We start from the raw sequence: 19205 nt of genomic DNA, 5'->3' as shown, positions 1-19205 counted from the left end.
GGCTAGTGGTGCGGACGGGCCCGACTCCGGAGGATACGAGATGGTATCACAATAAAACAAAGTAAAGTCTAGGAAAGGGTAGTAGGGGCCGACCCCGCTTCCTATTTCTTCTTAGAGTGGGGCGGTCAATCTTCCAGTGCTGTTAGGACAGGCTCGGACATGTAGAGACTAAACGTGAACAACCGTGGTTTGTGGAGGCCTGCTTTAATGTATCAGTCATGGGTCACTGGTTGGAACAGGAAGAAGAAGAATCCATTGAAGACAATCATCTCAGGTGAGTGCTCTACCATCAAGCTACATCCCACACCCAGTCCACAAGACAAAAAATATATATACAATAGGATCAATCCCAGTGGGCTTTTTTCTATTAAAGTATTCCAACCAGTGTCACACAAATATATAGCAATAGTATATCAAATGTTGTGTAAAGGTACTTAATATAAAATACTCCCTCTACCATCCAGCGGGGAACCTATAGTCCGTCCCATCATTCTAACAAAAATGGGGTTTTTGTGAAAAACTTCAGAACATAAGAAGAAAATTAAGTGTTTTGGAAATAAAAAAAATAAAAAATAATTTTTGTGTGCAATTTACAAATCAATCAGCTCAGAAATAAATAATTTGTAGTAAATTCCATAGTATGAGAAAAGGTGTTCGCTGTGGGACAGACTACTACAGATGGCTCCAATTGGTATTTTCTCATCTATTATCGTTATCTATAGACTAGTAACAATAACCATACATTAACCAGCTAATTGTAATTCTTCAGTTAGTAAGTAATGAGTTCAATACACAATTTAATCAATATAAAACAAAATATTGCAGTATTCTTCTTTACTTTTTTATTTTTAATTGCTCAGAGCAATTTAGTAATATCAGAGTTGGGGCAATGATATCATTATTTACATTTATAATAAAGCACAGATAATATAAATTTATCACACACACACACACACACACATCCTTTCATGCACACACACACCTGCATAATCTGCATATAAAAGTATGTATAAAAATGTTTGCAAATACAAACATGAATAGTATATAAATACATACATGTATATATTATGTTCCACTACACATACAGGTATTCATTCTCTCCCTCTGTCTCTCTCACAAATGGATACCATATGAATATACATACATACATACATACATACATACGCAATTGTTTGCTACTTCTTTATACTTAACAAAATGAAGCTTTGATACAAAGAATATCATATTGCACCAGGATGCAATCAGATATTGAGGTCAGCCATTTCAGAAGTTTAAGATACAAATATAAACCAACTGACATCATTACTTCTTGCGTATCTAGCTTTTCACAACAGAAAATGCCTATGATGGAATATGTATCAACTTGCTATTAATTCAGGTGAATTTCCAGACATCATCTTGCAGTTGTATGGTTTGTCTTTCAGACCAATTAACTTGTTGCTACTTCACCTGTGATTTGGTTCCAGCTTTGAGTAGGCATCATTTACTTGTTACTTCACATGTAGTTCCAGCTTTCATCAAGCATCAGTACTATCATCCAAAACCAATTAACTTGTCGCTACTTCACCTGTGATTTAGTTCCAGCTTTGAGTAGGCATCATTTACTTGTAACTACTTCACATCGATGTAGTTCCAGCTTTCATCAAGCATCAGTCTTGGACAGATTCAATGGAGAATCTGTGTGCCCAAGACAGTCGTGCTTGAACCTTCAGTGGATGTAAGTACGAGTCAAATGGTTGATTGATGGAGTGAAGCATCAGTCCTGTCATCCAAAACCAATTAACTTGTTGCTACTTCAGGAAAACATGTAATGCTAGCTATAATTAGGCTGTTTATTACTGCACTTCCAGACCAACTCATTTGTTGCTCATTTTCGTGTACCTTCAATCCTCACTTACCACCACTTACAGCACCAGTATCAATAAACGTCTTCCCTTTGCTGTGTATGTATTTCTGGCCATTACTTCTTAATAAACCACAACATGTTTTGTTAAGGACTTACAGCACTAAACGTCAACCCATTGCATGTGTATTTCAGGCCATTACTTCATATTAAACAACAACATGTTTTGTTACAGACTTAAGAACATCTGCGACAACATCAGTTTAAAACCAATTGAGACATTAACCGGTGTGCATGTCAATCCATCACAGATGCTGTTAATTATGTCACTCAAGACCTATCAACTTGTTAACACTCGGATACTTCCAATCCTCATCGGCCACAGTCTTCAGCAACTGTCGAAGCTGACTCAATCTCTGCTCTTGCAATTCTACAAAAGAAATTCCACGTGGTCTTGTAATGTGAATGTTAATTAATATTAGTCACATGTGATTAACATGTTGTTCAAGGTAGTACTAAACCAAATAACGTCCGGCTGGGTCAAAGTTCGAGGTACACCCAACTTTTGATAGAGAAGTCCTGTGATTGGTGATAAATGTGAGTGTGTTAGTTGTAAAAAAAAAAAAAAAAAAAAAATTCATCTGGGCCCCAAAAGAATATTCCATCCATACAATTCAATTCAATATAATAAAATTTTCGCGTTTTAAAAATACACGTGTTCCACCTTCCCAGTGAAATGTTTGAAAGGCTGCGAATCACGCTGTCATGTTCTGCCGATTAGCACGTTACGGGGTCACGTGACTTGGCTCTTCGAGTCGACATGCATTTTCGGCAAGCGATGGGGAAAATGCAAATTTTTTAATTTTATTTTATTGATACTTCATATATATTGTAAAAGGTATACGTAGATACCAAACAATAGTGAATTACGTTTTTGATAAATGTTGACCTTTAAATAAAACATTTCCTTCCTTCCTTCATACGCAACTGAAATTTAATTTTTTATTAGGTAAACTGAAAAACGTTGAACAAATGCACACTAAAATTTAATATGAAAGGCATTAAAATCATCCTGAATTGACTTAAAAAACAAGGATTAAGTTTTAACAGAAGCAGAACTGGGCGAGTCGGCGGTGAAGTATAACTATAAATCTAGCTTTAGTTGCTTTTTCTCGTTAGCTACCAGTTACTTTCTCAATCTAAGGATATAGGTGGGAAAATGTATTTTAACCAGTGGGCTGGCAGGGCTCACATTGCAACACATTTTTAAAAGAAAAATGTATTGGTCAAAGACTAAATGTTGTAGCCACTCTGTATAAAAATTATCAACTGGCTAATTTGCCAGTGGATAGGGTGAGCCCTGGTAAGGTAGCTGGTTTCTAATCAAATTAACTTTCCTAATGGGCCAATCACAGCAAGAATTTGATTATCTCTTTGCCAGAGATTGCTTATTTTGGTGATAAATTTTTGAAAAAATACCTTGTCTGGCAATTGCATTGTGCAATTCAAAAAAAAAATCATAACAAATAATAAACTTTTTTACCCATATCGCTGACAATGTTATAAACAGTTACATCAATATTGTATTTATTCACAGGTCATAAAATTACATTGAATATTGTTACGGCACACTTCTGATGTGTACAGCAGCTGCAAGCTTGTGGTAGTCACAGAATTTGAAACTGGCCCCATTCAGCATCATTGTAACTGATTTCGTTGAATGTTATCAACATAATAATAAATATAATCGTATCAATTCAGCTTAATTCTCGTCTTCACTTAAATCAACAGGTCTTATTATTAATGCATCTCAAATGTTTGCATAAAGTATTTAAATTAAGAACGAAATTAATACAAATGTCCCATTAATTTAAGGAAATACACAAACAGTGCATACCAATACTACTACTACTACTATTACTACTACAACAAGACAACAATAATGATAATGATGACAAATAATAATAATTATTATAATTATAATTATAATTATAATTATAATTATAATTATGATAGTATTCAATTAAAAAAAAACCCCAAAAAACAAAACAAAAAAACACCCTACCTACCTACCTTAATTTTTTGGGGGATGCAATCTTAAACACACCTATTTTTTTGTTTGGCCTTAGGATAGTTGGGATGGGGAAAACCCACTGGTTCCGTGGAGGTGGTTCAGTTAGAACTACGACCCAAGCATCTGTGGTGCACTACCCGACTGAATTAGATCACTCATATTATTTTATTCTTTAAATAATTCATGAAACATAGGCCTACAATTAGTTCAATTGATAGTGTTCATTGGGGAATTGACATTCATGTGACATTTTTAATTCAACAATTATGCAACCAGTCTCCATCCCTCAACATTTTGTAACATGTCATTTGACCGACCGCTACCAGTTAGGAACAGCTCTGACATTTATGTCAAGTCAGCATTACATTATTGATCTTGAACAGTACCAATTTTGTTGATATAAAAACTCCGACAAAATCTGTCATTACAAAGGATTTTATTCCAAACATTGCATGCCATAATAAAGATAATGTTTAAAAAACCCATAATTTTAGACACCATCATAAGAAGGAAGAAATGTTTGATTTAACAACTCACTCAACACATTTTATTAATGGTTATATGGCATCAGACATATGGTTAGGAACCACACAGATATTGAGAGAGGAAACCCGCTGTCGCCACTTCATGAACTACAATGTACTCTTTTCGATTAGCAGCAAGGGATCTTTTATATGCAAAGACAGGATAGTACATACCACAGCCTTTGTTACACAAGTTGTGGAGCACTGGCTGGAATGAGAAATAGCCCAATTATGGGTCCACCCACAGGGATCGATCCTAGACCGACCACGCATCAAGGGAACGCTTTACCACTGGACTACATCCCACCCCTAGACGCCATCATAAATGCGTAACAAGCTGTCATGGAGACCAGCATGTACATGCAGCCAGAGTTCCAAGAATAAAAACAATGTAACCCCGATAACTCTGATTGGTCAGTATGCCACAGAGTACTGCGCATCAAATTATATTCCAGTTACATGGTCTGTGACTTTCTAACGTATTGAAACAAACAAAAATTAAATAGTCAGCTATGACTACTGTTACTATATTTTGTATATATAATATATGTAAATTATATAACATATGTACATTGATTAATTTCTGGCTAAAATACAAATATTTAAGTGAAGTTTTATTTTATTTTGTTTAAAGATAAAAAAAAAGAAAAATACTAAACATAAAAAAAGAAGAACTTTTTTTTTGGTAAACGAGACATAGACCTATTCCTACATACATATTATCATTTCTTTTTATTATTTTGTCTACTTTTCAATTGTCTTTGTCTAAATTTCATTTCTTTTTTCCAGAAAATAGAAAGTTACACGATTGCCATTTTCTGGACATCACATAAGCTTTTTAGGCTAACAATTATGAACTAATCGAGACAATTTTAGACTTTGCTGATTTCCGTAACGAGTTCATTTGTCAATGTGTAGGCCACAGAAGCCACTATTTAATTCAACTCCTTTTTTTTTTCCAAAACTATATGAACAGTATAAATGAGTTAGCCGTATCAGACGTTGTGACATGTTAACGTACAAAAGTGGACTGTTTGTAATTAATAATAAATTATATAGGCAAAGGAGTTTTGCTCGGATTGGTACATCTTCTAAACTAATGTTTTCCGATTTGTATAGCAAAGATAGGTACCAGTCATATTTTAAAAGGTTGCATGGATGTTACAATTCTCATCACATTTTGAATTTTTCTGGTATTATTAAACGGGTCTTTGTTTCAGCTACAAACATTTTTATAAATAGTGGCAATCAATATGAGAAATTATTTTACATACGCTTTGTTAAGTGTAACGTGCGTTATTTTTCACTCGCCAGATTGAAATTATGTGCGCTGTACAAGCGTGATCGTGCACCTTAGAGACAAGGCCTGGGATAAGAAACATGCTTCCAACTATTATTAGACTTAAGCAGTGGCCAATTTCAAGGATTTCGGTTGGTTCTTCAGATGTCAAGCAGGGGATCACATTACGGTTCCCCTCAGAAAATGAAGCTGTCCAACCAAATACTATGTCATCATGGACAACCAGACGACTAACAATTGACTGCTATAGGTACTGGGTTCTCATGGGAAGGTGTTCGCTATTACACTGACTTCTTTCACAAACAACTAACCATTAACCCACTATCCTGTACAGTACCAATTTACAGCAATGCAATCAAATCCAAATGCCTTGCATGATCAAAGAGGAGATAACTTTAAAGCTCACAAAAGCTATTAGTAACTAAGTGTATTCATAGATTCATATTATGGTTTATACTAACACTTCTCTATTCTTCTATAAATCCTGTTGGTTCAAGGTGGCACGGCACCACATCCCCATCACTTCTTTTTTTTCTCCCACAACATTTTACCACAGAAAGTGTGGTTGCTCCCCCCCCCCCCCTCTCCAACCCCACATATATAAAATCCTAGTTATGCCTAGGAACATTTTGTTCAGTATAGCGTAACAATTTGCTACACAAATTTCACATATCACTACACAATTTTAAAAACATTAAACGATAGTTGATAATAATTTCTTACGTGATTAAAAATATCACTTAAATCAAGATTTTGAACACAAAATGTTCCCTCTATGCTCTTGGTGGATGGAAAATGTAAATAATATTATTATACGTGTTTTCGCTGCTTCATTTAAGCTGGGCGGCCCACCCCACTAGAGCATCTTGCTTCTCTCCTTTCATGTTCTGCCACTGTCCTTTATTTTTCTGCACCCTTTTTATTTTCCCGCACCCTACTATATTTTAAAGCACCTATCTCCTTTAGTTCCAAATGCACACTTTTTTCAACACAAAAATAATCATCAGTCTGCACACTGGACATCAAAGGAAACAAGCTGCGTTGTGTGTACGAAAAAGTAACTGACGAAAAACGTAAGTAGCTTACGACAGTTACCATAATGTAATTTAACAGTACTTATTTTTAACAACATCAGACCTTGTCTTTTAAGGTGTGCAGGTGCGATCATGCTCGTACAGCGTATGTAATTTCAATCTGGCGAGTGTGAAAAATAACACGTTATACTTAACAGTGCACGTAAAACAATTTTGTATATTGATTGCTACTATTTACCGTATGTAGCCGATAGAAAGATTCGTTTAATAATACCAGAAAAAAAAAGGTACTTAACTTTGCTATACAAATAAAAGAACACAGGTTTAATAGACATCTTTGAAGACGTACCAATCCGATCAAAACTTCTTTGCCTATTTAATTTATTATTAATTTGAAACAGTCCACTTCTGTAAGGTAATAGAACACCTAAGTCTGACAAGGATAACTAATTTATACTGTTCATATAGTTATGACAAAAAGAGGAAAGGGATTGAATTAAATAGTGGCTTCTGTAGCCTACACAAATGAACTCGTTACGGAAATCGGCAAGTCCGTAAAATTGTCTTGATTAGTTCATAACCGTTAGGCTACAAAGCTTTCGTGAGGTCCCGATAATGGCAGTCGTGTAATTTTAATATTTATACTTTCTTTTAAAAAAAGAAATAAAATTTAGATGGAATAAGTCTAGGTATTTTTTTATTTTTTTTTACCGTAAAAAAATCAAATAAAACTTCATTCAAATATTTGTATTTTAGTCAGAGGTTAATGAATATATGGTATTTATATGTGTATATATGTACACACTATAGTATCAGTAATCAATGATCATTGCCGACTATTTAATGTATGTTTCGTTTGTTAGAAAGTCACAGACCATGTGACTGGAACATGATTTGATGTGCAATTGACCAATCAGAGCTATAGGGGTCACATTATTTTTACTCTTGGAATTCTGCATGCACAAGCTGGTCTACTTGACAACTTACATTAATGGTGGTGTCTAAAATTATGGGGTTTCTTATTATCTTTATTATGACAAAATCCGTTGTAATGACAGATTTTGTCAGAGTTTTTATATTGTTTTATCAACAACATTGGGACCGTTCTAGATCAATGACGTAACACTGTCAGAGCCGTTCGTAACTTGTAGCGGTAGGTCAAATGACGTGTTACAAAATGTTGAGGGAGGGAGACTGGTTGCTTAATTGTGGAATTAAAAATGCCATGTGAATGTCAATGTCCCACCAACACTATCAACTGAAGTAATTGTAGGTCTACATTTCACGAGTTATTAAACAATTTTTTTTAATAATATGAGTCGGTAGTGCACACCTGAAATGCTTGGGTCGTAGTTCATGAACCACCTTTTTCCCATCCCAACTATCCTAATCATGTTCGTTGTACATAATAATAAAATTCAAGACAAGTTGATTCCTATATATGTTTAGCTGCATGTCCATCAAACCATCTAACACTGAAAAGCCAAATATATATAATTGTGTACATCAAATTATCTGAATAGTACATATTGTAATTAAAAAATCAAATTGTCTGCATCAGTGTATACATGTCATTATTATATTTTTATAGTACTACTCCTGAAACTTTTTAATAAATTATAACTTCATTCCTGAAAGGGAAAAGAAGTCAGACTACACTAATGAACCAAACAACATAAAACTAGAAGAAAACATTATTGGTTTATTGGTTAATTTTTGCAACATACGTCTCTAAATTTACATGTACCAATTACTTCATAAATTAATAATGCTTGGTTTTCACTCGCCTAAGCATTTTGAGATGTGCGATTTTTCGCTCGCTTTTGTTTTTCAAAAGCCAAGGACTGCAACATCTATTTTGTCCCATACCTGTATCCATTTGTATGTTTGATACACACAATAAAAGTTATATTTTATTTGAGCAATGAAAACATTTTATTTGTTATCGATTTGGCAATCTCCCACAAATTTGTCACGTGATCAGATATATATATCTTTTGTTTCCATTAACTATCGTCTGATATTTTGTCCTCAGTTGCAGATTTAATTGGTTGTAAGTAATGAATTTTACTTTCTGTCATTCTGTTTATTAAATATTATAAACTTTTCATTTTTGGGGGCAAAAAACAACGGAAGTGGTAGTGTTTATAATAAAAATTATTTATCTTGGGTGCCAAATAATATATACACCACCTTTCAAAAAATGAAACTACTTATTATCAGTTGACGATATCAAAGCGATAGATTCATTTGATGAAGATGGAAATAAAACGAACAGACTTTTTTATCCCACATCAGGAGATATCACTTTACAAACATCTTTCTTGTTTTAAATATATCTTGAAATCTTTATTAAAATAATCATATTAAAACTTTGATCAGTACAGCAAAACCGGAATTGCTTGTGAATGTCAGACCAACAACATGAGTAGGCTTGTGTTTTGTATCAACATTTTTGTACCAAATAATGAGAGGCAAAATAAGGAGTATGTCTTTCCACAAAGGCAACCAACCAACACACGATATATGGTAACCAAGCTTTCCTCTTTTTTTTTGCTTTTTGTTTTTTTGAAGGGTGTGTTGCCGCGCGGCTCCCCTCCTTTAATTTTTACCCAGCGAGAACACTGTATGCATACCTTTTTGAAGACCATTAAGTTTGGCGCTGATGTCTTGTTCCATCTGTAACCTGCTCATCAGTGCCTCCTCTGTAACAGAGTCTGTCAAAGGAAACAAAAAAATACTTGTATCCTGGTCACAATAAAACATAACTTTAGTTAGTACTATAAAGAGAATAATAACCAATTTACCAGTTATTACCAAATTTATGTCCCAAGTGAAATCATTTGCCAGAAGCTTTAGTATCATGAAAAGATGAACCTATTGTCCGAACCAAATTGTTAACAACTACAAAAAATTACTCTCCTACCTTTAATTGCCGTTAGATTTCCTCCAAAGTTTGTCCAGACACAAATTGCAAAAAAACTACTACAAATATACAGATTCCACACATGAGACTGCAATGATGTCGCCAATATCGTCTTTGCTGAGATTGCATAGGGAAAAATACATGTAGTTTTCTGCCATCTGCCTAATATGAAATCAATTATTTCTAGTGGTATCATTAAAAAAAATTTAATCATAATAAAAAATAATAATAAATAATATGACGTCATCACGTTTGCTTTTATATCATAACATGCTATGACGTTGTTAGATTAAGTCCTATCCTTTCACCCCTCTTGAAGAATATTCCATAAAAAGTCAAAATGGCAGCTGGTACAAAATTACATGCTTTTTGCCCTGTGGGCTCTCAGCGAAGTTGATATAGGTGACATAGTTATCATCTGGTATGTGGAATCTGTGTCATTGTAATGGTTTTTTCAAGATTTCTGTCTGTACAAACTTTGGAGGAAATCTAACGACAATTAAAGGCAGGAGAGTAATTTTTTGTAGTTGTTAACAATTTGGTTCGGACAATAGAAATAGTCCTTTTGAGTGTTCATTGGCCCAAGGCAGGTAACGTGTTTTGTGAAATGGCAATGGCCTGGTGCAATTAATAAAAGTGTTACAGCCACCAGGGCTAAATGAGAAAACATAGTGTAGTTAATTGTGGTCGAGGCCAAATAATTGACGAGGAGAGATTGCACCTTTAACTGAAGATAGCGACTGCAGCCACCGCTAGGGGCGCAGCTGCGCCCATATTCCGAAATGTCACGAGTTTGGTTCACAATTGGTAGTGTTGTTCAAGGCCAGAATACGCTTATTTTGATGACGATTTTGCACGTTTTTGTTGTTGTTATGACAAGTACACACCTTCCGATTGATGTATATCCTGTTTCCGAAGTTGAACGACTACAAAAAGACTTTTTTTGAGGCAAGTGAAACTTTGAATACGTCTTATTTTGCCCCAAAAAGGGCGATTTCAATGAGATATTGATAGATATATATAGTAATATAATAAAACAGGATAAAAATATTTTTTTGGTAATTAAAAAAAAAAAGTAATTTAGTTTAATTCGACATTGAAAATATTTCAAGGGAGGTAACTCTGAACCGCTGACCCGCAAAAGCGAAAATACAGAACTTCACAGCAGGGACACATTTTGATAAAATTAAACGTATTTGATGCTTTGTCATTATTTATCCACCCATTATTAACTTTTTGGGTAGAATATATATCATACTGAAGTGTTATTTTTAGAAGACAATGCATATTGAATTCAAAATAACTTAAAATAATGTTTTGCTTATCATGATGACTCCGCAGTTTCTGATAGCTGAAGTTGATTTTAAAAAACATTTTGATAATGCATAACTATTCAAATATAGACATGTAAATCTATTTTCATGCAAATAATTTGAATGAGTTTAGCATATGACTGGATCAGTTTATACAAAAGAATAGTATTAATGCAATGGAAATAAATTATTAAGTATAATACAGAGAATTTGTACTTTTTAAGTCTGTTATATTTGTAAATACAATTTTTTAAAGAAAATGTTTCAGGTACCATAACTTCTCACATTGTGACACAAACTTCAATTTTTTGGTAACCAAGTAACATTAAATTCTAAGTATAATTATACTTTTTCATCACTTCATCAATGAATATTAAGTACTGTTAAAAATGGTAAAGAATTAATTATTTTTAAAACATACTAAAGTGTAAAGTAGATAAGATTAGCATATTTAATACAGGGAACATTTGTATAGCATCACGATCGACTCTGCAAGTTTCAGATATATAGCTATACAATGCTAAAACATTAAATAGTAGTTGCTAATCAATTCTTAAATTGATAGCACTGTCACTAATAAACATTTTAAAAACAAAATGTTCTCTGTAATAATTGGGGTTTTTTCTAATCAATATTACAGTTGAGAATACTTCCACATCAGCTAAGGACTAACAGATGATCCCACAATGACACGTTCTGATCTAAGAAGTACACTTAATATTAGATTATGACAGTGTATGTTACTCTCACAGTTACCGTATCTAAGATATGCACCTCTACATTTATGTGCAAAATAGTTGTACACATTCCAATAAAATCCACAATTGAAGTCTCAGTCTATTTATAAATAAGAAAAAAGATAAGGTCTCACGATTTAATTCTATTAATCATTTTTTTTTATAATGAAGAACTCTGCTGAACATTAAGTTTCTGCTTAAAATTGGCATATGTGAGGTGGCACTATTGGTAACCATTATTTGTACAGGTGAAAATAACTACATACAGAAAAAACATTTGAAGGTGTGTTTCATCTGATGTAATGAATATTTCTATTTACAAATATTATGTCAAACTAATTACAATATTTGAAACAAACAGATAAATAGCCATGGTCATAATGGGTATTTTTCTTTATTCCAGGAAATTTGTAGTCTCTGTGCGTCTATGGAGAAACCTGAAATGGAAACGGAGTGGGAGAGTACACATGGTTATGAGACAACTTTCAGTAGATTCAATTATACTTCAAGCTTGATGCTGTTATGTTTTCTGTTTCCAACTGTGACAGAACCTGGAACAGAAATGAAGTGTGTGACAATAATTCATCAACAAATTTAGACTAATACTCTTTCATGGATGCTAAATTTGGTAGATCTAGCCATAATTTTTTTATTATAATTCAAAGTGGTATATAGTTATATTTATAATAATTCATTGTTTGAATTTGTTTTTATAAAGCACTTTATTGAACCAAAATAATCATAGCTGCATTTAGTAAATTATTTAGCACACATGTGTGACTGCTGTCTCATGCCTCAAGTGTTTCAGCTGCTAAAATATGTTTTGGGGATATTTTTTCTGGATAGAAATTTACCATTCTGATATTGTACGAGTTTTTGGACATTCCTTTCAAAGGTGAAATATGGCTACTTATATTGCTTTGTTTCTAATAATGATATTGAAGGTGTAAAGTATGTAAATATTTATGTAAGAAATTGATTAAACATATTGGCCAATCATTGGCATTCGTTGTGTGATAAGTTTTTACTGGTTTGAGTTAAAAGACTGGTACATATGATAAGTTTTATTGCATCTTTTATTGAAATCTTCAAGTATTCAATATTATTATGAGTCTAGGTAAATATATATATATATATATATTTTAAATATTTTGAAACAAGAAGCTTATTTTTTATGTAACGTGCATCCACTTTCCATCTGCGATCTAAACCTTTATGTTTTCCTTTTTATTATTGGTCTAGATGTACATTATTGTATAAGCGTAAATAAATGTGAACTGAAAATGTTATTCTGATGTAACATTTGCATCAATTATTACGTATTCCAAGATTTCTGTGTGTTTTTGTCATTTTGGAGCGGTTTCGAACCTACCCCAAGAATACATGTTATCAGAAATAATAGTAACCCTTTATATTTTCACTTGAAATTTTCAGAGATGCAACATTGATAACTGCTTGTAACATCTATAAGCTTACAACAGAAATTTCTCTGTTATTTTTTGGTTTACAAAAGTGGACGTAAATGACAATTAAAATCTTCATGTCGGCCATGTTTGGTCACAGAAATACAAGGCTACTATGACCTTATTTTGCTTCATTTGGATAATATAGTGATGTTTTTTCAATAAGAGCAACATATTTAATTAAACTATGACCATAAAGAAAAAAAAAAAAAATGGCCTAGTTACCAATCATCCGGGTCTTTGGGGGTGAAGCAAAGCCTTAGTGATTACTGGTTTACATAGAATAAAGTTATCATATTAACTTTTTACATGCCTTACATATTGTCATTTATTTTCTGTAGCTAACACATAGTTGCAATACGTCTTATGTGTATTATAACAGCTTGGGTTGCCATATAAGAGAAACGAACAACGGGTATCTGAATTAGTATAATCTATATTTAGTACCGATGTGTTTCTGTGTACTTTGAATGTCGTGGGGACAGGGCAGGTTGGTCAGAATATAATTTTTGTTGATGCAATTTTCAGGTAATGTTAATTATAAATTTTAACAATTTTGAAATGATAAAATAATTATTAATATAATAATTATGATGTGGGCTAAAAAATATATAATTTGTATTTATAATAAAATTTGTATGCATGATTAAGTTAATTATTTTAATGATTTAATAATTATTTTATTTCCAAATAATTATAGTTGTTACTTTACAAGTTCAAAATTACAATAGTATTATTGTCATATCTTATTATATAGACGTGTTGGCAACAGTATAATGTTCCACTGAATACGTTCTTTTATTCTTAAAACAAAATACAGTTTCTTGAAATAATGAAATGGTTTTGTTTTTACAGATTGCAAAATTACCACATGATGTTGCCCTTCTTTACCGGTTGAATGCAGGCAACAAAAAATAGCAATAATAAAATATAGCCATCCTCAGACCTTGACATCTAGGGGGAGCAATATCTCTCTCTACTTACCCATCACACCTGAGATTAGTTTCAAGGAGAATAATATATAAGTTTCCTTTGACATTTGAATTTATATACATGCAGTATCAATATGGTAATATTTTAAATTGCCCCCCATAAACTACATTATGGAGCAAATAATCAGTTCCCTCGGTTATTTTCATGTCGAGGTCTACAACCTAATAAAACATAAGTGTTACCTCGTGGAACAAACATGCAAATGTTTTAATAATAGGGTTTAACCTGGTATATTTAGTAATAAAACACAAAAACTTACCTGAGTAAATAATGGTTAATATATATATGTATAATATTGGTGTTGTTTTATATCTAGTCACAATGGATATTGCAGATATTTTCTTGTTCGGTCTTGTGCTGTATTGGAATTGTTATTGCAGTTCAATTTAAGTAATATCTACAAAACTAATTTTTAATAGTATACAGCTGAAGAAAGGAGGCAAATATGGTTGTTAATAAACTGATCTATATCGGTATGCCTTCTACTAGACTACACATATTTAACCTAAGTTGCTTTTAACCGGGGTTAAATTACCTCATGTAGATGCACTTATGTAGCATATTCAAGGAAAATATATGAATGAGATAGTTAAATGCTATATTCTCCATGTCAAACAGTGTTTTCAAAATGGAAAACAAATATTAGATATGGCAGTTGACCATTCATTTTATTGCAGGTAATTTCTAAAGCAGATTACACATCCAAACACACACACACAACTGTAGAATACCATGAAACTACATATCTATAGATGTAAAAAGGTAAGTTCTCTAACTTGAATAAGTAAAATTTACAAATGTACCACAACCACCAAATTACATTGTTCCACAATAGAATAGATTTTAATGTATTTTTAGATTTATGTATATGTATGTGTAGTGTTTTCCCTAGCTTGTTTTAGCACGGTGCAGCACCATGCCTCAATAGTCTAGCACCATCTTGCCTTAATCAGCACCATGCTGCCCTGAGATTAAATAAGCCTTTTTCACTAATTAATTTTAAAATTGCCTTTATAAAACACCCAAAAAGGTATTATTAATTAATAAAATATGCCTTTTACATCTTTTGCCATTCATTTATTAAAGCAAGCACATAAATTACATTAATGTTTATTTCAATTAATTTTTGTGTATTTTTAATAAAAAAAAGTGCCCTGAAAATGCCCCAAAAGTGTTTGGTCTACCATGCCTTGACAAATTTCTAGGGAAATCACTAATGTGTGTGTGTGTGTATATGTATGTATGTATGTATGTATGTATGTATGTATGTATGTATATATATTGTATGTACATGTATGTATATGTATACACATATATATATATATACACACACACACGTATACATATATATATATATATATACACACACACACACACGCAGTGATTTCCCTAGAAATTTGGCATATATATATATATATATATACTGAAACAAAGGCACACACACATTATTTACCCTCTGCACCAAAGTAAATACTAAACACACGGAGGGGGGCGGACGACCTATATTTTCTTACTGCAGGCCTGCTACACACATTTGCAAAAAAATTAAAACAAATTAAAGTTTAAACAAGAATTTAGGCCTATATCATAATTATTATATGTATGTAATTTAGCAGTATAAACTTTTATTTTAAAATTGAAAAATAAATAAATAAGATGTAGTAGCTGTGGTATGGCAAAATAAATACAAGTATAGATAATATCCAAGCAACTAAGATTAAATGAAAAATAAAGACCACACAAATTTAATGATAAAGGAATATACTTTTTATTCAAGAACTGGATGCATCGGTTTGTTGGGGGTTTTTTCATGGAAGACGATGGAATTGTGTATTTTATTTACAGTATAATGTGGGATTTTTATCACTGCACATGCTTTAACCATTTTGTTTGCTAAATTAATCTCTGTTGGTGTCAACAAGCAATAACATTAAAGTCAACGCAGTCACATTCTCTGAGGGAAGCCATGGAATTCCTTCAGGTTTGTCGTTTTAATGACCCTACCCACAAGCTGCGCCTAGTCTCTTCTTTTGGAAATTTGTAAAACAATATTTTTTTTAACATCATGTTATGGTTTATGCAGCCAACTGCACAACATGTGTTAGGCATCGTGACCGTTAACTGTTGTTAATGATCGACCAAAGTTGCCTCATTTCACTATCAAACCATACGTAACTAAGGAGAAGCTTCACCACGTCACGTGATAAACAATGGCGGCCAGGGGTCGAAGTACCCTAGCCCGAGTACTCTGACTGTAAGAGAGCTAGACGGACTTTTGGACATAAACACGCTCTCATTACAGTCAGAGACCAACCTATGTCTTTTTTTGGCAATTCCTGACTACCAAACGGTAGGCAACGAGTCCCGCTCTAATACCACAACAATCCTATGTTTGACGTCAAATACCTTTACATCAATCACTTTCGAGTTAAATGATACAAAAAAATCCACATATTAATCACTAATACACATACTACAGAAAGAAACCCGACAGCACCCACATTCAGCTACGCTTCGTGACACTCCGTCGCAACAATTACAAACCGTATGTTCGGTTCCGAGATATTCACACATCATTGTGTAAACAATATTTGTTACATACCAATTCCACCTGAACCGCGGGCATTTTCTTGAACACTTGGAGACTGAAAAAGTGTCTTTTTAACGTTTGTAAAATTCGACTCCCACGCTGGATTTGTTGGTTGAGCCATCACAATAAATAATCAAAACAACTGCAAAACCGGAAGTTTCCTGAAAACTCCTTACTATCTTTGTTTTGTATTTTCTCTTTTATTATTAAGAGCACCACGGCAAATACACGACGATCTAGCTGTGTGTATATATTTGCAGGTAAAGGTTAGACATCATTCTATTCTAACGCTAAGTCATGCTATATTTGATCTCTATCTGTATACTCAATATACTCAAGGTGTTTTATCCTTTGTGATTGGAATACGTGACACTAAAGAACTAATACAGCCAGACGGGGAAGGGTGCCCAATCACACCACTTTTTTTTTTTTACCACACCACGTTATATATTTTTTCTGTTTCCCCATAGCACGACCTATAGACAGTGTGGTTGCAGACGCATACTTTGTAAGAATGTTAGCAGTTAGCTCCCGAATGGCAGAGTACGCGGTCTAAGTATATACAACATGATTTAGCTCTGTCGGCTGAATGCTCTTTTGAGGTCTTTGCGTCGCAGGATCGAACCACCTCGGTGGATCCATTCAACTGATAGGGTTGTTTCTTGTTCCAACCAATGCACTACAACTGGTCAAAGGCCATCATGGGATATATATATATATATATATATATATATATATATATATATATATATATATATATATATATATATATATATATATATATATCTATATCTATATATATTTATATTTTTATATTTATGTGTGTGTGTGTGTGTGTGTGTGTGTGTGTGTGTGTATGTATTGACGTATGAATATCTATATATTGTATGTATGTCGAGGTTGACTGTCACATACATAGATATTAACGCACTGGCGCAGGGGATAATTAAATCCTTTCTGGCCTAACAAATTGTCCCATGCCGTTGCTGGGACTCGAACCTGTGGCACCGAATCGCCCGCAAATTTCTAGACTAACCACGATGTATGTATGTGTGTGTGTGTGCGTGTGCGTGTGCGTGTGCGCGTGCGTGCGTGTGTGTGTGATTTTGTTAGTTGTGGGAAAGTGCATATAAAAGATCACTTTCTGCGTGATTAGGAAAAATGTAGTGAGTTTCCTCTGAGGACTACATGTCAGAATTACCAAATGTGTGACATCCAATAGCTGATAATTAATTAATTAATCAATGTGATCTAGTGGTGTCGTTAAACAAAACAAACATGCTTAAGTACATACATGTAGGCCTATAGGCCTATATCTTGAACATTCAAATATATTTTGCGTTTCCATATATTCAAAAAATTATATCTTATTTTCTCAAATTTTTGTTTTATATTTTAACACAGATTAAATATGGCATAAAACGACTTCCATAGTTTCTTTCACACCGCCAACTACAATTGACCCGCATGCGTGATCAATCTGGATTTAAAACTAGGTCAAATGTTTTCACTGCACGTGCAAGGTTGCAGTCACACCCAACAGTTTGAGAAAATTTTTGGGGATCGGCCTATGTTTAGAACTTATTTCGTGTGGTTTAATTTGATTTGGAGTTAAATCTGGAGATGAGGTAAGTTATTATAAAACTTAATAAGCCATGGGATAAACAGAAGTGGGCCTAGTTCATTATTAGCCTGAGTACTTTGAGGGCAAGATAGCTAGACGGACATAAACACTGATAAAGATATTTCACGTCATAGCATTGTTGTTGCATTTGGGCATGAGTTCGACCCGTACCCCACTTTTAATGGTTAAGGTTAGGGTTAGTCTTTAGAGCCTCAAACTTTTTAGTATGGAGTCCATTACAGGCCCGTAGTAAGGAGGAGTGGAGACACCGAGTATTTGACTCCATTGGAGGTGCAAACATTTTTTTCGTTCTAATGTCTTTATACCCCATCCAAACGAGCTTGCCCCCCCCCCCCCCCCCCCACTACTTGTATTGTTTCTATGGGTCTGACAGAATAGCAGGGCTCAAACTAAGAATTTGTCAGCAAATAAACCTGACTGAAAGGCAATCTTGTTATATGTAGACATCTATTAAATGTGCAAATGTTAAATATTGGCAGATAATGTACAACAGGTGTATACATTTCGCCATTGTTGAGGAGCTCAACCAATGGCACAAAAGTCCCGTCAGTGATGCTGTCTACCTATGGCAATTTATATCGCAATGATGCCAATTGCTGTCGTTGCCACCGTTAAGTTTGAGGTCTGGAATAGGATTCAGATGAGGGTTAGGATTAGGGTCAGGGTTAGTTTTAGGGTTAATTTTGGGTTAGAGTGAGGTTCCCTCTTTATACATATAATGGGGTGTGGGGTAATGAAAATCTTTCCGTTTCACCCAGATAGT

The 19205-nt window shown here is 33.6% G+C and overlaps 1 protein-coding gene across 1 annotated transcript; it reads right to left on the bottom strand.

Annotated features, from left to right (window-relative positions):
- Nucleotides 1–827: 827 nt before the first annotated feature.
- On the bottom strand, nucleotides 828–16960 carry LOC121379260. The gene is made up of 3 exons (XM_041507781.1): nucleotides 16810–16960; nucleotides 9412–9492; nucleotides 828–2273 (listed from the first exon to the last, which is right to left on the bottom strand). The coding sequence occupies exons 1-3, from the start codon at nucleotides 16916–16918 to the stop codon at nucleotides 2170–2172; spliced, it is 294 nt and encodes a 97-aa protein (XP_041363715.1). The 5' UTR covers nucleotides 16919–16960; the 3' UTR covers nucleotides 828–2169.
- Between the last annotated feature and the right edge of the window lie 2245 nt (nucleotides 16961–19205).

The sequence above is a fragment of the Gigantopelta aegis genome, chromosome 8, assembly GCF_016097555.1.
Source record: "Gigantopelta aegis isolate Gae_Host chromosome 8, Gae_host_genome, whole genome shotgun sequence".
NCBI lineage: Eukaryota > Metazoa > Mollusca > Gastropoda > Neomphalida > Peltospiridae > Gigantopelta > Gigantopelta aegis.
The sequence above is the reverse complement of the archived record's forward strand: the minus strand, read 5'-3'. Positions and strand labels throughout refer to the sequence as shown.

Bases quoted from the DNA above. Each gene is read 5' to 3' on its own strand.
- LOC121379260 (XM_041507781.1), bottom strand. From the start codon at position 16,918: ATGGCTCAACCAACAAATCCAGCGTGGGAGTCGAATTTTACAAACGTT. The intron at 9,493-16,809 runs GTATGTAACAAA...TTCCTTTGACAG, and splicing joins CCGCGGTTCAGGTGGAATTG to ACTCTGTTACAGAGGAGGCA. The intron at 2,274-9,411 runs GTATGCATACAG...TTTCTTTTGTAG, and splicing joins ACTTAATGGTCTTCAAAAAG to AATTGCAAGAGCAGAGATTG.